This window comes from Delphinapterus leucas, chromosome 12, assembly GCF_059928025.1.
Source record: "Delphinapterus leucas isolate spDelLeu-1000000601 "Yukka" chromosome 12, BTC_Dleu_Yukka2, whole genome shotgun sequence".
NCBI classification, from domain to species: domain Eukaryota; kingdom Metazoa; phylum Chordata; class Mammalia; order Artiodactyla; family Monodontidae; genus Delphinapterus; species Delphinapterus leucas.
In genome coordinates this window covers 79,525,335-79,546,968 of record NC_143140.1, presented here as the reverse complement: position 1 = coordinate 79,546,968, position 21,634 = coordinate 79,525,335, and the positions used below count along the sequence as shown (strand labels likewise).

At 42.1% G+C, this 21,634-nt stretch overlaps 1 protein-coding gene and 1 pseudogene across 11 annotated transcripts in view; both read right to left on the bottom strand.

The window, feature by feature from the left end:
* SASH1 (SAM and SH3 domain containing 1) overlaps window positions 1-21,634 on the bottom strand; it is a 324,315-nt gene that overhangs the window by 188,137 nt on the left and 114,544 nt on the right. For 2 of the 11 annotated variants that reach the window (XM_022558777.3, XM_022558795.3), the window contains exon 1: window positions 6-4,665. The exons of 6 other annotated variants lie outside the window; for them this stretch is intronic. In XM_022558777.3, coding sequence (XP_022414485.1) covers window positions 6-134 — 129 coding nt within the window. In that variant the 5' untranslated portion in view covers window positions 135-4,665. Of the gene's footprint in view, window positions 1-5; window positions 4,666-21,634 lie in introns of those variants that run through there. 3 more of the 11 variants (XM_089922112.1, XM_022558828.3, XM_089922118.1) reach the window with 3 other exon arrangements.
* Window positions 12,149-12,244, bottom strand: LOC149747907 (U6 spliceosomal RNA; annotated as a pseudogene).

Genomic DNA, 21,634 nt, shown 5'->3' with positions numbered 1-21,634 from the left:
CTCACCAGGATGCCCATCACGTCGGTCCAGAGCCGGGAGAACGCCTCGGACATACCAGCGCCCGCCTCAGGCTCCGGCGCGGGCTCGGCTTCGGGCTCGGGCGCCGCGCCGGCGGCTCCCGCGTCCTCCTCCATGGCCGGGTCCCCGGGGCGCCCTGGCCCCGCAGCCGTGCGCGCCCGGTCCCCGGCGCCGGTCCCCGCCCGCCGCGTCACCACCGAGTCGCGCCTCCGCGCCACATCCCAAGCGGCCCCGGCCTCCGACCCGGCGGGGGCCCCCGGCAGGCGCCCGCACCTCGGCTCTCGGTGGCGACGGGCCGCGCGGCTGACAGGTCCAGAAACTTTCCCAGCCCGGCTCGGCTCGGCTCGGCTCGGCTCAGCTCGGCAACCCGGTAGCAGGAGGCAAAGTTCGCACCACCGAGTTTTCCGGCGGGGAATTCTGGCAGCCCAGAAGCAATGCAACCCGCTGCAAAGGCGTCTCTTCCTGTGACGGGGACCGACTAACTAGGCACGAGACTTATTTCTTCCAGCAAGTCTGGGCAGGGCCCCGCGGGGTGACCGCGGCGCCTCTGGAACTTGGAGGGTACTTCCCGGGCCCCCTCTCTTCAAAATGAGCTCTTCCAGCTCCACATGACTCTCTCCCCTTGATGCTAAAGAAAGCGTTTAGCAACAAAAGGTGCTCTGATGTCAGGCTCTTTGCATGGAAATGAGCCGCAGACAGGAGGACAAATCGCCTGTTGAAAGAGCGGCCGCGCTGCTGTCTCCCGCCTGCACAAGTTTCCAATCACGCTATTCACTGGCACGGTTTGGGTCACAGAAACTCGAGAAAGTTAATCTTTAAGCTGCTCCTGCCGAAGGAGTTCCCAAGTAGTGTAGTTACCCCGCACACCTCGCCCCTCCTGAGGTCAAGCGACCTCAGGAATTACAGCTCTGCCTCTGGCAGCCAAGACTTGGAAAAACAAGTGTGAAAGCTTGGGCACGAGCCATTGTTTGTATCGTGTTTATTACAAGGGGGGACATTTTGGTTCCTGGGCGGCCACAATGCCGTGCATTGCTCGGAGTGGCAGCTATTTCGGGGGAACGCGCTTTGGGTTTTAATGGTCCCTTTACAGTAAGGGCATAGGGAAGGGCCTTTTTCAAAAGGAAATGTTTTGGTTGTAGCCATTAAGCCAACACACCTGGGGCCCCGTGTGTGTTTTTCTAAGGAGAAGGTCCATGACGGATTTATTTTATGAGGGAAATAGCCCTGTAGATGCATTTCTCCTTTTGTGATTGCTTCTTTAAAAGCCACTCAAGAATTCTCCCTGGGAGATGACAGCCCACGTCACATCGGATCTGGTGATTGATCACTTTGTGAAACAGTTCAGAAACTACAATGAATCGCCCCTATGTTAAAGGACTGAGTGGTACAAAAACCCAGGTGAGGTGCCCCAGGGAGAGAGCCCTTGCTTGTTTTAGAGGGCTCTGGCTGTCTTTGTTTTTTCCTTCTGAACCCACATGAAAGGAGGGGTACAAGATCACGTCCCTTGAAATTCCCCTCCTAAAGCATTAATTACGGGATCCAAAGGATGAATAGCCCTTAGAAGAAAGTTCAAAATTGAAAAAAACTGAAAAAAAAAACTTTTTCAAAGGTAATTAAATTTATACGCATAATCCCCGATGACAAAGAAACAAAATGCAAAAGTTTCCCCTTGATAGGAAGGAGGCATTGTGTTGAAGTGGAGTGCTGGGTGCAGAGTCAGTATGACCAGGCCTGGTGCTTTTCCCTGGGCTGAGGCTGGAGTTAGATCAGGTGCGCATTCTAAGATGCTGGGAATCCAAATAAATTCATTAAAGCATTGGTGGGCTTTATTATTATTACTATTATTATTACATCTATAAAGACATGAAAATAAGTAAACGATAGGAAAAGGTAAAATAACCATTGAGTTGATTTTATGTATACTTAAGAATTTCAATGTATTAGCCATGTGGTACCTTACTCAATTCAAGAAAATACAAAGGAGGGACTTCCTAAGTGGTCCAGTGGGTAAGACTCTGCGCTCCCAATGCAGGAGGCCAGGGTTCGATCCCTGGTGGGGGAAATAGATCCCGCATGCATGCTGCAACTAAGAAGTCTGCATGCTGCCACAACTAAGACCCAGCGCAACCTAAATAAATAAATAAATATTAAAAAAAAAAAGGAAGAAGAAAATACAAAGGACAGTGCTGCTTCTACAGGGGGCGGCTAGTTTTCTGCATCAACACCTTCTAGCAAGTGACTGAGCATGAAGTCAAATAAGCAGGATGGTGGGGGCAGGACTCTCCAGCACCAGTCGTGAGTCTTTCTTCAAGACTCATCAGATCACCTGAGGGCAAAGCATTTAACTCTTCTGTGCTGCAGTTTTCCCATCCTAGAGGAGGCAAGGCCACCCTAATTGCCATGTACCTCCTCAGAGGAGATATTATATTTCAGGGTCATCCAAAGATAGGTACCATTTGGCAACAATACAAACACACATATCAATATAACTAAATCTTAGCCAGCATTTTGGTACTTAGAGAATCAAGCTACCCTAGAGATTTAAGCTCCTTGTCCTGGCATTCCCTAATGATAAGAAAATAAGTAATACCTTTGAGGGGGAATGTTGCTACCTACAATTTTGCTGTCTGTACATAAATATGAAATTTTGAGCATTTTTCTACCTGTAGTACGTAATAATATTTTTGACCACCTGAATAATGAAGGTGAACCTTTTCGCTTATCAAGCTTCATGATGCTTCTACGCAAAATGAGTCTGATTACTTCTCCCAAATTGAGTCTTTTCTCCTTTGGTTAATGTCAATCTTCCAAAAATTCCTTCAGGGGCTTTTTAACAACATATAAAGAATAATTAGCAACATCACAATCATCACCAAACTGTTTCAGAGTCCCATAGGGTACTGTTTACAAAGAGCTTTTTATAGTAGAATTATGCCCCATGAGGGCGGGACAGAGCCTTGAAGGTGATCTTGAATGATCACTCCAAGTGAACACAACTACACTGAGCAGAATCAAAGTCAGATGACTTGATTACTTTTAAAAGTTCTTTCATCTATGCTGTAATTTATTTGATTCCCACAGAGCTCTGTAAGGTGGGCAAGTGTAGATGTGCCATTAAAGACATGTATAGGGAAAGTATACACATAGGAATCCTGCTCTCTCTCCTTTTCTCTTTCCATCAGGGCTCTCCCTCATCCAGCTCTGTGGAATTGTTATGATGTTGGTAAGTGAACTCCAAGGACAGAAAGGGATCTAGAAGAGAATTTTCTAGACACCTAGTAGAGACCCAAAAGTTGACTGAAATCAATTCTGTGGGTTCTGATAAACATTTATTGCAATGAACTATCAGAATGCAGTCAATGAAAGCAAATATTGGAAATGCACCTGTCTCAGTAAGTGTTCCTTCTTGGAAAATTAGTCATACAGCTGCACATATATGCGCGCAACACGGAAGTACATACATACACACATACACATATAAATGCAAATACTGGATTGCTTTGTAAAAAATTGTTCCTTACTATGTGGCAGGATTACAAGTTTAAAAGCCACTAGTCTAGAAGCTGCAGGGTGTTGCCTGCAGTCTACTTAGGACATCATTTTGACATAAGTAAAAAAATCTATTGCCTGGCAGTAAAGGTAGAGTTTGGCAGTAACACAAATATAATGGGTTCAGGACAGAGCCCAGTTTGAATTTTCACTCAGGTTTCTATAAGACATTGGGCAAGTTATTTATCTCATCTGTAAAGTGGGATAGTTCATCTACTTAATACAGTTGCTATGGGCTTCCCTGGCGGCGCAGTGGTTGGGAGTCCGCCTGCCGATGCAGGGGACGCGGGTTCGTGCCCCGGTCCGGGAAGACCCCACATGCTGCGGAGCGGCTGGGCCCGTGAGCCATGGCCGCTGAGCCTGCGCGTCCGGAGCCTGTGCTCCGCAACGGGAGAGGCCACAGCAGTGAGAGGCCCGCGTACCACAAAAATATAAAAAAATTAAAAATTTTAAAAATTAAAAAATAAATAAAAAATACAGTTGCTATGAGGTTCTGTGTGAAAATGCAGGCAGTAATTCTCTATGAATTAGAACTTCTTCCCCCCTTTCCCTCCCCCTATTCACTCATACCACGAGGTGATATCTATAAAATTTCCCTGTTCATACCTGTCTCTTGGGTCACATAAAGGAGTAATTCCTAGCCCTGGAATGTGGCTGCTGAGTGGAAGGGCTGGGAGGTTACCTCTGGCAAGGTGGAGTCATAAGGGCTATTCAGTTTGGAAGTAAAGGTAGTAATAACAGTAATATCGATGTTATTTATTGAAAATCAACTCTATGTCAGGCACTGTGTTTGATGTTTTAAAAATATTTTATTTAAACTTTAAATAGAATTTATCACTTCTCACTATGATCCAACCCTCCCACCCGCTCACTTCCTATTTCAGTACTCTGTTACATCCATCCATTGGTTCAAGCTACCAACCTCAGAGACATGCTTGAATCCTTCCCACACCTCACCATCACTCCCATCTAACCATGGACAAGCCCTGTGGATCCTACTTCCTAAATATGTGTCAAGTTCATCCACTTCTCTCTGTCTCCACTACCACACACCACCTTAGTCCATACTAGCTCCATCTTTTACAATATTTTTTTTTTTTTTTTGCGGTACGCGGGCCTCTCACTGTTGTGGCCTCTCCCGTTGCGGAGCACAGGCTCCGGACACGCAGGCTCAGCGGCCATGGCTCACAGGCCCAGCCACTCCACGGCATGTGGGATCTTCCCGGACCGGGTCACGAACCCGTGTACCCTGCATTGGCAGGCAGACTCTCAACCACTGCGCCACCAGGGAAGCCCCATCTTTTACAATATTTTATCTAGATCAGTGCTTCTCAAAGTGTGGACTCAAGAACAGAAGCATTAGCATTACCTAATTTGTTGGAATTTGTTGGAAATGCAAATTTCCGGCCCCAGCCTCCAAGCCTGCAGAGTCAGACACTCTGAGGATGGGACCAGTGACCTGTATTTTAACAAGCTCCCCAGGCAACTGTGAAATCTGCTGAAATTTGAGAGCCACTTGAAACTATGGGAATGTCAGAATAAGGAAAAGGAACACATTGCCAAGGGAAGGTGAAGTTGTAAAATATAATATGTTGAAAAACTAAACCAGCGGATTGCTTTTTAAAATTAACTGGTAAAAGAAACCATCATGAGATATGTGAATGGAGATCCCCAAATCAGATGTTCAGAGACATTTGGCTTTCAAGGGCAGACGATAAAATATTAAATGTATTTATTGTAATAAAGTGTATTATCCATAAGAATAGTACATATTTTAGGAACACAGCTTCATTCAAACACTTGTTATGTCTTAAAGACAACACATTTTCTACAGAAAAAAATGTGAGATTAAGCAGAGATTAATAGAGAATAGACTTGAGGACACAGTGGGGGAAGGGTAAACTGGGACGAAGTAAGAGAGTAGCATGGACATATATACACTACCAAATGTAAAATAGATAGCTAGTGGGAAGCAACCGCATAGCACAGGGAGATCAGCTCGGTGCTTTGTGACCACCTAGAGGGTTGGGATAGGGAGGGTGGGAGGGAGACGCAAGAGGGAGGGAATAGGGGGATATATGGATACATAGAGCTGATTCACTTTGTTGTACAGCAGAAACTAACACAACATTGTAAAGCAATTATACTCCAATAAAGATGTGAAAAAAAAAGCAGAGACTAAATCCAAAAGATTATAAATAGTCCAATATTTTTTTTACCATACTGCATTCTGAAATTGAGCAATGAAAACAGATAAACTCATTTAATTTTTGCCTAAGGTCAGCAATCCTCTCTGGCACTCTAACGCGGGGCATTCCATAACGCCTGGGGCGGGTCGGGGTGGGACTAACTTCAAGGAAAGACTGAAACGCCAAAACATTTTCCCCCTTGACAATCCCAAACACATTTTTTCCACAACTGCCTTAAAAGTGAGCCAAACCCCTGCTAAAGCATTACCTGTTTAAAAGCCTTTTCATCATGGAGTATTTGGTAAGAGAGACTGAGAAAAGAGCTAAGAGCAAACTAAAGAAAAATTAAAACCAAGTGAAGACAGCCCAAACAGGCTAGGGAGAGAAGGTAAATAAACAAAATGATGATTCAGGGCTATAAATACTTTTCTCTGAAATCTCTTCTTCCACTCTGACAAGCAAGGTTACTAGCCTAGCCAGTTAGGTTTTCCTCTGTGCTGATGCTATGTAAACACCACGGTTCTGCCTGGGAATCATTCCATCAGGCATAAAACGACGTGACTGATATTTCATCTTGCATAGTTGGGTCAGACTAGGTAATTTCTAAAGCCATTTGTAATTCTGAAATACAAGGATTCTGAACTATTCAGTAATACACATTATAGACAAGAAGCAAAAGACTCTGAGTGGGGTACCAACATTGAATTCACAATGTTTAAGGCAAAGGACCCAAAGACTTCAGCCCACCATGAAATAACTTCTGAATTAACATAGGAGCAGTGTCTCCTGTGGAGAGCTGTGAGATTCTCTGAGAGGTACCTGACACTGAAAAGGAGAAAAAAAGGAAGCATGGAGAGAGAATGGTCTTTAGAATCATACTCCCTGCTATTTATCTTTTTAGCTTAGGAGAGTGTAAGAAAAAAAAACAAAAGGAATGTGTTAATAAGAGACGAAAGATTATGTTAAATATTTCCAAATTATGCAAGGACAGTCTAAAAAGCACAGCTGGGAAGTATCATCCACCAACCAAACTGCTTCATCAATCTTGTCTATTTTATAAACTTTACCCAACGAGAATGCCTACTTGGCTGTCTCTATTGCTTACACATACTTGTGAAAAATATTTTTTTTCCTATTAAATGTAAAAGCTCCAGTTAACACTATTGCTCTGCTTCTTTTTTTAAAAATTTTATTAATTAATTAATTTATTTATTTTTGCTGTGTTGGGTCTTCGTTTCTGTGCGAGGGCTTTCTCTAGTTGCGGCAAGCGGGGGCCACTCTTCATCGCAGTACGCAGGCCTCTCCCTGTCGCGGCCTCTCTTGTTGCGGAGCACAGGCTCCAGACACCCAGGCTCAGTAGGTGTGGCTCATGGACCCAGTTACTCCGCGGCATGCGGGATCTTCCCAGACCAGGGATCGAACCCGTGTCCCCTGAATTGGCAGGCAGATTCTCAAACAATGCACTACCAGGGAAGCCCCTGCTCTACTTCTTTGAAGTGCAATGTTATATACATAGAACAAAAGATTCTCACTCACAAAATGAATCCCAGAAACCATAGAAAACTATTACAAATCTTACCCAGAACTGAAGTATTATCCAGAATACTTTGGTTGAACAACGAGAAAAAATAATTTATAATTAATGACATTTTTATATGACTATTAAAAAAGGAGGGAGGCATTGAACTGAGTATAACATTCTGGAAAAAATATGTGTTGACTTATTAAAGCAAAGGAAAGTGTGATATCCTTTTCACTACTCATTTTTTTAAAGAGTCACATATTTACTATATAAATTACTTGAGGAAGAACCACGAGTCTTAGATGCACTGCCCAGCCTGATGGTAACTCTGTATACAGCCTTGCTTTACTCTGTTCTGTGTCTTTCATGGGGGAGCCAATATTTTGGGTCACAAGCAGCAAGATTTTTATACTCCTAAAATGTACCTGATGGCTATTGAAAAGAGACACTCCCATTCTTGTTTCTAAAGGAATAAAGAAAGGAAGGAAGGAAGGGAGGGAGGGAGAAAGGCAGGGAGAGAGAGAGAAAGAGAAAAGAAATCTCCTAACTTTCCCTTTAGCTATAAAGTTCTATCCTTTTAGAATCTCAGAAACATATCTTCCTTCTTACGCAATCTAACTCCTTTCCTTTCCATGTACAGTAAGTTTTTCAGTCTCCCCTTAGTCATTCAAGGCCATTTTCCTCTTCTGGGTACTTTCTTTCAAACTGCATTTCCTGTGACACACAGAGGCACACGCGCATGTGCGCGCACACACACACAAAGGCTCAGTTATCTCAGTTTTTCTGAGCCGCCTTATACAATTGAAGATATAAATAAACGAACTTGGTGAAGAACTCATCAAAAGAGGTGGCACCATGAGAATGTCTCAATGAGCTTCTCACATATAGAGAGAGAAGTTTGAGTGACAAGACATTGGGGTCATGGCTACTTCTTTAAATAGTGCCTTGGTCAAGCTAAGTGAAACAATTCCCTGTTTTAGGAAGCACGTAACATGCTCTGCTCCTATGGTGAGTGCTGGCTGGAATGGGGATTGAAATTTAAGAGAAATATTAATATGGATAAGCAGGCCCCAGATTTTCTGCACCGTTTCCCTCTCAAGGAACACAAATGTTTTTAAAAGAGCAAAAAAGTAGGTTGTCTAGGCATAAATTTTTCCTATGCCTTATAAATGAAACAGCTAGGTGCTAGCTCCTCTTTATCTAGTGAATGTTCTCAAAAATCAGATGATGTTGATTCCAATTGCAAAGAGACACAACAAAGGCCCCTTGTTCTAGAAATGAGGTCATTTGGACAGTCTATCCATTAAGAAAAAGCCTATTTTGCTTTAAGAGGTCACCTATTGGGGCAGGAAATCCATCTTTCAGCCAGTGCACTAACATCTGGCCTAAGTCTTCTGGGCTGAAATGTCAATTTCCTGGTCTAAATGGAACACACATGAAAGGAAAAAAGATAAAAAATACAATTTTTTTTTTTTGGCCAAGCTTCATGGCTTGTAGGGTCTTAGTTTCCTGACCAGGGATTGAACCTGGGGCCCCGGCAGTGAAAGCACCGAGTCCTAACCACTGGGCCACCAGGGAACTCCCAAAATTCTCCAAAAAAAGAATTACTCTTTAGTGATCAAAACAAATAAACAAAAACTGTAAAATACCTGTATGAAAATTTTCTTTCTGTAATAACTCCTGAAAGGTAAAATTAAGAGGCTAGAGATTAACGACAGCAAAGGAACAAATCAATCATTCACTAGTACATTCATAAATAAATATACTTTAATTTAGAATGACTAATCATGATTCATGATGATTCATCCCAAGCTGGGCCAGATTTGCTTTTGTATTCTACTATGAGGAGGGGGAGGGGAGGAAGTATACTAACTAAATTAACAGGATAAAACTTAAAAAAGAGAAGTAAAGGGAGGATATTTAACCAACACAAGAAAAAAATCTTCTCAAGCTGGTTAAGAGTGCCATAAAATATTTCATGTGTAATTCTTCTAAATAAGCCACTCAGTTTATACTACTTTTTGTACCCTTTCAGAATATTCCATAGTTTTGACTAGTCTTCTTCTACTGGTTCAAATTAGAGAGATCTGGTCCATCATTCATTCATTCATTCATCAGGCAACAAACATTAATTGAGCTCCAGTTATGTCTGACATCACGTTAGGTATTCACAAAAGACAGCCCTGGTTCTCAGGAGTATTTAATCAGGAGTGTAAAATCCTTAATTTTTTGAAATTAAATTGTTAAATTGTCCGATTTAGGTTCACTTTATAATTAGTGGTCATGTGGAGTCTAGAAGAGCGTGAAAATTGAGAAAAGGCAACTTTTCAGTCATACTACTAATCTAGGCAAGAGCTACAAGGATTAACAATGGGGGCACTTAGCACACGTACATCAGTTCCTGCCTGATCGCACACTGCTTTTTCAGCTTGACTTTCTGTTATGATCAAACATAGAGTTATTTTGGAAGGCTCTTATCTACTTTTCCCCACATTCTCTGTATTTCCTATTTTCTGCTTCTCTGTTTTGTTCAGTCTGTTCATTTTCCCTGAAATACTCCTGCTTTCTCCCTCCAGCTTTGTTGAGACATAATTGACCTATAACATTGTGTAAGTTTAAGGTGAACAACTTGTTCATTTGTTACACTTATATATATTGCACAATGGTTACCACCATACTGTTAGCTAACACCTTCATCACCATCGTATCACGTAATTACCATTTCTTTTTTGTGGTGAGAACATTTAAGATCTACTCTCTTAGCAGCTTTCAAGTATATAATACAGTACTATTGACTATAATCACTATGCTATACATTGGATGCCCAGAACTTATTTGTCTTATAACTGGAAGTTTGTACCCTTTGGTCAATACCTCCCCAGTTCCTCCACCCCCAGCCCCTGGAAACCACCATTCTAACCTCTATTTCTACGAGTTCGGCTCTTTTAGATTCCACATATAAGTGATATCATACAGTATTTGTCTTCTTTCACTTAGCGTAATGCTTTCAGGTTCTTCCATGTTGTCACAAAGGGCAGGATTTCCTTCCTTCTCATGGCTGAATAATATTCTGTGAATCTATCTATCATCTATCTATCTATATCGATATCAATATCGATATAGATATCTCACATCTTCTTTATCCATTCATCTATTGACAAACACTTAGGTTGTTTCCATAGCTTGCCTATTGTGCATAATGCTTCAATGATCATGGGAGTTCAGATATTTCTTTAAGAAGCTTTTTCATTCCCTTTGAATATATACCCAGAAGTAGAAATGCTGGATCATGTGGCAGTCCTGTTTTTAATTTTTTGAGGAACCTCCATACCGTTTTCCATAGTGGCTATACCAATTTACATTCCCACCTACAGTTCACAAATGTTCCTTTTTCTCAGGTATCCTTATTTTTTTGAAAGAGCCACAGGTGATTATGATGGGTAGTAAAGGATGAAATCCACTGGTGTAAGTGAGAATGTAAAACTGAGAAAGACAGAACTTGGGGAACACTACCATTCAAGAGAACAACATGGGGTAATGACACAGTGTCTGAGTGAGAGTAGTCCCAGGGGTAGAGAATCATGGTGGCATGATGTCAAGGAATTTGAGGGTAACAGGAAGACGGGAAGGATCAGCAGTGTCCAACATTATGGAAAAGTCGATAGGAAGAGTATCAACTGAACGTTCATTTTAGCGGTCACTAGTAACTCTGCTTAGCCAGTGCAATTTCATTGTAGAGGAAGGAGTAGAAACAAGATTGCAGGAGACTGAGGAAATGATGGGAGAAAAGTAGTGAAGAAAGATAACAGAAGGGGTCACAAGGTTTGAAGAAATATTTTTAAGCATGTGAAAGATTTGAGCGAATTTATAAGGCAAGCAGAAAAGGAATAGTAGAGGAGGAGAGATTGGAAATTTAAGAGAGGGTGGTACTAGAATAAGATTCCAGAGGAGATGATGATGATGATAATAATAATTTACATTTTTGAGAAATTATTGTTGGCGGGATTCTCTTGTACAGAGTCCAAACAGACTACCCCTTTCCTGTTAACACAGGTTTCCTACTCAATAATACAACAAAATTGATCAGATTTAAGCATTCTAAGAAAGAATTACATTCTAGTCACATTTTGCTGATGCTAGACCCAGATCTTCACTGGATTTTAAGATTTTTACAAATCCTCATTCATACATTTCAGATATTTCAGTTCAATAAGCATTTACTGAATGTCTATTCTGTACTTACTGGAAGGTATTTAAGCATTGGGGAGTATGAAACGTCACAGATTCTGATCTTGATGAGCTTAGTCTTGTGAGGGAGTCACATAAATACTCCCAACCCAGTGTGATAAAAGAATCCATAGGCCCTTTATGAACTGAGAGACTGGATGGTCATGGCGGTCTAGACGCATCATGGCAGCCTTCCTGTAAGGGGGTTCATCTGAGTTAAAGCAGTCTCAAAGGAAAGGTTGAAATTAGCCAGTCACATGGGAGCTAAGCTGGTTTCAGACTATGAGAACAACAGGAAAAAAGGCACAAAGACATAAAACAATATTATGTGTTGGAGGAACTTGAAGTTCTCTGTTTTAAAAAATGCTAGTGAGGGAATGAATAGCTAGTCCAAAGCTCAGAGAATGAGATGGTCAGTCACACTGCACCTAGCCTGCTGTCAACTAAAGAGGTTAGTCTTAAGGCTCTGGGAGAGCTCATCCTTTGTATTTTAATGCTTCCTGATTTCCTTTCTGAAATGGTAACCTTCTTTTACTTCCCAAGTGCACCATGTACTGTTGAGGGTCCTTGGGCTGAACAGGCAATGCCAACGCCTGTAATAACAGAGTACACATGAAGAGCCACAGGCACATTAGGGAGGGAGTTAAATTTGGAACCCTTCACTAATGTGCAGGTCATACCTGCCCAAAGGCCATGCTGATTCTTTTTCTTTCCAATATTAGTAAATGGGCCACCTCCCTTGATATTTCCTAGCAGCAGTACCAAACAGCTTCATGCAGAGAATCTTGTCCTAGATCTCCCCACCAACACTGTGATATGAAGTAATTTTCAATCTTCCTGGTTCTCGGGGTCCGTAACTCTAAAATGAGGAGGGGGAGATATTTAAGGTCTTTTCCATTTCTAATGTTCTATAATATTGTGAGTATTTTGGTATAGGAATTGTCTTAGGGAATAAGGAAGTAAGGAGATACCAAAAGTCTGGGGAGGAGGAAAATGGCTTTCCTGGTTAGTGGAAGGTATTTATATAACAGATGGGTTAAGCCATCTGGAAGATACCCCTTATAAGAAATGGCTTATGCATGCATTCTTTTTTTTTTTTTGCGGTACACGGGCCTCTCACTGTTGTGGCCTCTCCCGCTGCGGAGCACAGGCTCCGGATGTGCAGGCTCAGCGGCCATGGCTCACGGGCCCAGCCGCTCCGCGGCATGTGGGATCTTCCCGGACCGGGGCACGAACCCGTGTCCCCTGCATCGGCAGGTGGACTCTCAACCACTGCGCCACCAGGGAAGCCCTATGCATGCATTCTTGATGAGGCCAAGTGTTCCTCAATTCTCCATCTAGAAATCAAGCAGTATCTTCAGGAAAGTGGCAATGGAACGTGACTGACATAAACAAAATTACAAATGTAGATTGATACAAGATTCAGAAATTTGGCAGGATGCATCAAAATCCATAAAAATGTTCATATCCTCTGATCCGGTATTTAGACTCCTGGGAATTTATCCTGGTAAATTATTGGAAAGGAATCAGAAGCTCTGTGCTCAGAGGCTTATTACTGCACTTTTTAAAACATTTAAAATTTAGAAAGAAGCTTCATATTCCACAAGAGAACAATGGTCAAATAAATGGTGATATTGAAGGAATAATATCTATTGATTAAAATGTCAATATAAAGAACATGTAACAGCACGAAAAAATATCCTCTCTATGAAACGCTGAACTCTGAGAAATCTGGAGTGCATGTGTGCAAAGGTGAGACGAGAATCTACAAATATTATATGCCAGTGTTTGTAATTAAGTAGGAGCTCAATAAATATTTTTTGAACAAGTAAGTAAATGAAGTAAAATGAAAACTGGTGATGCATTAGGATGGTGGGATCTTGAATTAAATTATCTTTGAGAATTTTTCTATTTTTGTTACTCTGTTGTTTAATGATAAGCACAAAGTTAATGAAGGTTAAACATTTATTAAATGTTTATTGTGTACAGATCTGGTCCTACAGATAATATATTTTGCAATGCTACTTATTCATCACCTTCCGAAACATGCCTGCTACTTTTCCACCTCCAGATTCAAGCCTTCATGGAGCCAATTTCAATGCCGGCCAGACATTTGAATGAATGAATGAACACCTCAACAAATGAGTGGCAGAGATTGAAGCACAAGATACTGGTACCTTAAACCACACGGTCTCTGGTGTGCTGTATGGTCAGGAATTCTCAGTACTCACTCAAAGTCCTAGACTTCGAGACTCTCTATGTAAATAACTGCAAGAATTGGAAGGTTTGAGTTCCCGAAGCTGAGAGACAAAGAGAATTCTTCTCAAAACCCTGTCTTAGAAAACATAAACTTGGGCTTCCCTGGTGGCGCAGTGGTTAAGAATCCGCCTGCCAATGCAGGAGACACGGGTTCGAGCCCTGGTCCGGGAAGGTCCCACACGCCGTGGAGCAACGAAGCCCGTGCACCACGGCTGCTGAGCCTGCACTCCGGATCCTGCGAGCCACAACTGCTGAGACTGCATACCTGGAGCCCGTGCTCCGCAACAAGAGAGGCCACCGCAATGAGAAGCCCATGCACTGCAACCAAGAGTGGCCCCCGCTCACTGCAACTAAAGAAAGCCTGAGCGCAGCAACGAAGACCAAACTTAGCCAAAAAGAAAAAAACAAATACCGTATGCAGCCAAAAATAAAATTAAAAAAAAGAAAGCATAACCTTTTCAATTACTTCTGATCATTCTTTTTTTTTTTAACTAATTAATTTATTTGTGGCTGCATTGGGTCTTCATTGCTGCACGTGGGCTTTCTGTAGTTGTGGAGAGCGGGGGCTACTCTTTGTTAAGGTGCATGAGTTTCTCATCACGGTGGCTTCTCTTGTTGCAGAGCACAGGCTCTAGGCACGCGAGTTTCAGTAGTTGTGACATGTGGGCTCAGTAGTTGTAGCTTGTGGGCTCTAGAGCACAGGCTCAGTAGTTGTGGCGCACAGGCTTAGTTGCTCCACAGCATGTGGATCTTACCAGACCAGGGATCGAACCCATGTCCCCTGCATTGGCAGGTGGATTCTTAACCATTGCGCCACCAGGGAAGCCCCTTCTGATCATTCTTGAATGCCTCAATGTTTTTTTGTTTTTTGTTTTTTTAATTGGGGTATAGTTGCTTTACAATGCTGTGTCAGTTTCTGCTGTACAATGAAGCCAATCATCTATATGTACACATGTATCCCCTCCCTCTTGGATCCCCCTCCCACCCCCATCCCACCCACCTAGGTCACCACATAGCACTGAGCTGAGCTCTGTGTGCTATACAGCAGGTTCCCACTAGCTATCTATTTCACACATGGTAGAGTATATGTGTCAAACCTAATCTCCCAATTCATCCCGCCCCCCTTCCCCCACTGTGTCCACACGTCCATTTCCTATGTCTGTGTCTCTATTCCTGCACTGCTGATTGGTTCATCTGTACCATTTTCCTAGATTCCACATATATGAGTTAATATATGATACTTGTTTTTCTCTTTCTGACCTTCTTCACTCTGTATGACAGATTCTAGGTCCGTCCACCTCACTACAAATATCCCAATTTTGTTTCTTTTTATGGCTGAGTAATAGTCCATTGTATATATGTACCACGACTTCTTTATCCATTCGTCTGTTGATGGCCATTTAGGTTGCTTCTATGTCCTGGCTATTGTAAACAGTGCTGCAATGAGCATTGGGGTACATGTGTCTTTTTGAATTATGGTTTTCTCAGGGTATATGCCCAGTAGTGGGACTGCTGGGTCATACAGTAGTTCTATTTTTAGTTTTTTAAGGAACCTCCATACTATTCTCCACAGTGGCTGTACCAATTTACATTCCCACCAGCAGTGAAAGAGGGTTCCCTTTTCTCCACACCCACTCCAGCATTTATTGTTTGTACATTTTTTGATGATGGCCATTCTGACCAGTGTGAGGTGATACCTCACTGTAGTTTTGATTTGCATTTCTCTAATAATTAGTGAAGTTGAGCATATTTTCATGTGCCTCTTGGCCATCTGTATGTCTTTTTTGGAGAAATGTCTATTTAGGTCATCTGCCCATTTTTGGATTGGATTTTTGATATTGAGCTGCATGAGCTGTTTGTATATTTTAGACATTAATCCCTTGTCCGTTGCTTTGTTTGCAAATATCTTCTCCCATTCTGAGGGTTGTCTTTTTGTCTCGTTTATGGTTTTCTTTGCAGTGCAAAAGCTTTTAAGTTTAATTAGGTCCAATTTGTTTACTTTTGTTTTCAGTTTCATTACTCTAGGAGGTGAGTCAAAAAAGATCTTGCTGCGATTTATGTCAAAGAGTGTTTTTCCTATGTTTTCCTCTAAGAGTTTTATAGTGTCCTGTCTTTTACATTTAGGTCTTTTTTGTGTGTGGTGTTAGGGAGCATTCTAGTTTCATTCTTTTACATGTAGCTGTCCAGTTTTCCCAGCACCACTTATTGAAGAGACTGCCTCTTTTCCATTGTATATTCTAGCCTCCTTTGTCATAGATTAGGTGTCCATAGGTGCGTGGGTTTACCTCTGGGCTTTCCATCCTGTACCATTGATCTATATTTCTGTTTTTGTGCCAGTACCATATTATTTTGATTACTGTAGCTTTGTAGTATAGTCTGAAGTCAGGGAGCCTGATTTCTTCAGCTCCATTTTTCTTTCTCAAGGCTGCTTTGGCTATTCGGGGTCTTTTGTGTTTCCATACAAATTGTACACTTTTTTGTTCTAATTCTATGAAAAATGCCATTGGTAATCTGATAGGGATTGCACTGAATCTGTAGATTGCTTTGGGTAGTAGAGTCATTTTCACAATATTTATTCTTCCAATCCAAGAACATGGTATATCTCTCCACCTGTTTGTGTCATCTTTGATTACTTTCATCAGTGTCTTAAAGTTTTCTGAGTACAGGTCTTTTGCCTCCTTAGGTAGGTTTATTTAAACAATGGAATGTACTGCAAAACTTTTACACGTTGTAGCATTTCCAAAAAGGAACAGGAGTGCACTATGGCAAATTTTTAAGGAATGGAACCTGAAGGGACCCAGCATCCAAGAAAGAGCAAGCGGGAGATGTTGGGAGTCACATTTTAAAAGGTTTTCTCAGTATTTCCTCAAACCTCCTTAATAATAACAAATATTCAGGAGCCACCTTTTTTGATCCACCCAGAGTGTTTAACTTTCCTGGTTTTGCAGGTCTGATGATAAATATGGTGTCACAGATTAACAAGAGCTCTTTATTGGACTGAATTTTATCACTGGCTCATGCACGCCCAGATTCCGTGGAGGCCACTGGAATGGCTCATCTGTATCCAAAAGAAGTATTTAGCCTTTGGTCAGCAACACAAGCAATTTCACCCTTGATTTTTCTTGGATACAGAGTCTACCTTGTTTACTATTCATCTCAACATTTCCCAAGGAGAAACACTATTCTTGAAGTTGCTCTGTGCCTTTGGTTATTTCTCCTGATTCCTTCCCTTTCCAGCTGATTCAGAGTGGAGAGCATGCAGCCACGTGCTATATCTGATCACCGTTATGCTCCCCAAGGCACAAACGACAGTATTTTTAAGCACAGCAATCTCAGGGGTTCTATTTCAGTAGCTCATGTGACATAAAGAGCCTCACTTTGAGGCTCTTTCACGCATACATATACTCAAGATACACCCCCCCTTTCCATAATTCTTTAAACCCTGACTGTCCCAGAGCTTAGCCACCTCGGCAAAGCAATAATCAATACTCCCTGCATCATCTCAACATATGGTGGCCAGTTTCTCCCAGAAGTATCTATGACTTATGAAGGAAAACCAGCAAAACATTTCATGAACCCATGGTGTCAAACACCACTCACTTTCCTGGTCTGTAAAATAAAATGTCTAACTTTCAGTGCCTATGAGATGAAAAATTGAGAGTCCAAATGCACACTGCCCAGCATTTCCTGAGAGCTTTCTTCTAATCACAGATGCATTCTGGGCAAGCCAATTAATCTGGGCACCATGCCCCGAAGTGGGTTGTGTACTGCTCCATGTCACTAACAGCATGACATATATCTATGCCCTGCACCCACTTAATTTGTCCCTGGCTGGAATACATGAACTTTTATTTGTGTTATTATCATCATATCCTGTCTAGACTGAAAACAGCTACAGAGCGGCTCCCTTCATATTCAGTGAATTAAAAATAAAGAAGCTGGTCTCTACCCCCACTGCCTCCGCTGGGAAAGCTGGTGGGTTTCCACTCAGCCTCTCCCATCTAAAAGGGGAGAAACAGAGGGAAGACCAGGGAAGCTGCTTCCAACTGGAAAAACCTAGATAAGAGCAAAACTTGACGTTAAATAGTAAACACAGTGATCCGACTGCAGTAATATTATATTTTAAGTACATCTCTTGGAAAAATAATGAGGTTTAAACCAAGCTAGGCAGCAGTAAAGTTCGGACTCTGTTTTGATTCTAGTTTGAAAACACTGATGTGCCAGGAAATTGGTGAACAAAAGCATTACTGTATCCTCAGAGTTGTGAGCGGGGGAAGAGGCTGTGGGGCTACAGCGCAAGGATTCTCAAAGGCAGAAGTGTTCAGGGGTGTGGCAGGCGATTCTTTCCCTGAGATTTTTGACAGGCTAAGAAAGCTCCTAACACCAAGGTAAGAAAATCCTTTCAACTTAAAATATTTTGAATTTATATAAAACTGACCAATCACTGGGATAACTTGCATCAGAAACAAACAAAATCTGTCTATTTAAGGATTCATCAAAGGATCTAAGGTGGTGGTTGAGCGCATAGACTTTGACTATTTAAGTTCAACCTTAAACCAGCCTCAATTTCTTCAATTATAAAGTGGGGTTAATGAAAGTGTCTATGACATAGTGTTGATAAGAAGAATAAATGAGATAGTTTGCAAAGAATTTGATGCTATGAGTGGCACATAGTAAATGATCAATAAAAATGTATTAGCTACTTTTATTATTATTATGTGGAAAAGCAGTTAATACAATATCTACCTGGCTTAAAGGGAGCACTGAATAAATGAGAATAGTGGTTATTAAAATTTTATTTCAATTCTGTTTAGTACTAATGATAAATAGCTGCTTTTAAAAAACACGTATACAGGAGGGTGGGAGGGAGACGCAAGAGGGAGGAGATGTGGAGACATATGTATACATATAGCTGATTCACTTTGTTATACAGCAGAAACTAACACACCATTGTAAAGCAATTATACTCCAATAAAGATGTTAAAAAAAACCCCAAAAACCATGTACACTATTTTTCATGAGTAGCTTTGGGGCTTAGGAGAGAATAAGTTATTCTAACTCCATCCTCTCTTTCTTTCCCTCCTCCTGAGCTCAGACACAGTAATGATGCTGGGTGGAGAGGAGAGAGGAAAATAGACATCTATTTCCAAAATTGGTTCAAGGGCCTAAAATGAAAACGTATGCCATTGATTAGAGGGAAATGACCATGAATGTCTTAGAAATAACCCCTAGACTCAGGCACAAAATAATACACTCATCAGGCTCAGTAAACTCCTCATTATCATATAAATTGTTTTCAAGGCTGATCTAATAGGATATGATTAATAATTGGGATTTGTTTTCTTCCAAGAAGCTGAATGATTGAAGGGAACCCATACAATTTAAAAGACAGTTCCTAAACTGATCAAGTGAGTGTTTTCTGCTTTGTTTTGTATAAACAAAAGTATTCTCATTAGTAGGCAGAGTCCTCAGGGGTGCCACTGAGTGAGGTAGTGTATGTGGCTGCAGTCTTGGCGTTGTCTGTGTTCACTATAGGAAGTGGGGCTGCATCTACTCACCATACGGCTTATGAAATGAGAATTGCAAAAATCCTGGCTGCTCAGGGACAGAACTTCCGACTTCGTGTTGTTTATCCTCTGATTAGAATACCTGGTAGAGTCCAAGGACTGCTTGAGCTACTCCCAGCTCTTTTCACTTCCTCTTTGGACCTTTTCTGAGAAGCACAAGCTCATTACTGGTGTAAATTTAATGCAACCCAAACTGCTTATGAAAATCTGGACAGGAAAACACTGAGCTTATGCTAAAGGTAATTTTCAGAGAAACAAGGTTTCCTTGTTCAAGTTGCCCAAAATTCAGAGCTCTGCAAGGGGGAGGGAAGGACTGGCAAGTTAAGGGAAATAAAATCAGCAAAATAAGGCCTTTGATTACGAGTTAACACAATGTGTTCTAGCCAGTTACCACAATTACAGCTCTTGCTCTTCTGCCAGAAGGAGCAGGTAGCAGTTTCTAATTCCACTGCCCACCCTACACCAGGCATGCAGCCTCACGCACACAACCACCAAGGCCCTTGTCAATTAGAAGCAACATTAAAATGACATCGCATCTACTCACAAATGTTGATGAGCTCATGCCACCTGTTGAGGGGCTGTGGGACAGTAAAAGGGTAAAGAGACTCGACACAAGTTTGTATATATTTAAAAATTTTTTTGAATTATTATTATTATTTTTTTATTTTTGGCTGCATTGGGTTTTCGTTGCTGCACGTGGGCTTCTCATTGCAGTGGCTTCTCTTGTTGAGGAGCACGGGCTCTAGGCGTGCGGGCTCAGCAATTGTGGCTCGCGGGCTCAGTAGTTGTGGCTCGCAGGCTCTAGAGCGCAGGCTCAGTAGTTGTGGTGCACGGGCTTAGCTGCTCCGTGGCATGTGGGATCTTCCCGGACCAGGGCTCAAACCCGTGTCCCCTGCACTGGCATGCGGATTCTTAACCACTGCGCCACCAGGGAAGCCCAGGTTTGTATATTTATATTGACAAAGAGCCACTTCATTCAATGTTCTCCCTCCACTTCCACCTTCTACTCCACTGTTTTGCCAGAAATCTTTTGAATAGCTTTGCAGTGGTATTTTGCACCCAGAAGAGTGTTAGTTGTATTTAAATACCAAGCCTCGAGAATCACAGGACATTGTGAAACGTGTGCCATACCTCAAGTAGTAGAAAAAATTAGCAGGCTAAGTTACCCTCGAACCATCCTCCACATGCATTCACAAATAAGCACGAAGAAAAACTGAAGCCAAGTAGTCTTAAATTGGAGCTAAAGGTGAATTTTCTCAGTCAGGGTGAATCTAAGACACCGGAATGAGTATAGAGATTATCAAAGCTCTTTTCCAAAGATCTGGACAGTAGGAGAGTATGTCAGAATCAGGATGTCATGTCAGCTTACGTGAGCTTCCATCCAGCCTCTGCTCACATAGTTTCCCTACAATATCTAAGTCCAACTTTGGGGTTTGGCTCAGATGGTATTCCCTTTCTCTGCCACTAATTCCCATGATCTGTTTTTTTTTTTCGGGGGGGAGGGGGAGGTCTGGTTATCATTTGGAGTGTGTCTCTCCTCAGTCACTCCACACGCCCTGGATCTCTGTCTGCTGACACGCAACCTGTCCTTCAAGACATAATCAGATGCCACCTCCCCTGAGAAGGATTTCCGCAGTACCACCATCTCCCCAGCAAGAGTCTCTTCCTCCTCCTCCATGATCCCAGAGAAGTATCCTGCAAATCCCACTCTCACAGCACTTCACATACTGCATTTAATTTTATCTTACTACTTTTTAAAGATTCTCTATCTTCTTTTTTTTTTTTTTTTGCAGTACACGGGCCTCTCACTGTTGTGGCCTCTCCCGTTGCGGAGCACAGGCTCCGGACGCGCAGGCTCAGCGGCCATGGCTCACGGGCCCAGCCGCTGCGCGGCATGTGGGATCATCCCGGACCGGGGCACGAGCCCGTGTACCCTGCATCGGCAGGCGGACTCTCAACCACTGCGCCACCAGGGAAGCCCTTATCTTCTTTTTTTAAAAAATTGAAGTATAGTTGATATATATAATATAATGTTAGTTTTAGGTGTACAACATAGTGATCCTAAAAATACATTATGAAATGATCACCACGGCAAGTCCAGTAAACTATACACAGCATCTTAATTGTTAATTTGCTTCCTTGTCTCTTCACTGTGAGCTGCCTAAGGGCAGGGACTCCACGGTCTTTTCCTTTTGTTATTCTTAGTGCCTAGCACAGTACCTGGACATAAGAGATCCTCAGTGAAGAGTAAAACAAAGTCAGCACCTGTGGAGTACTTCCTATACGCCGGGGGCTGTTCTCAG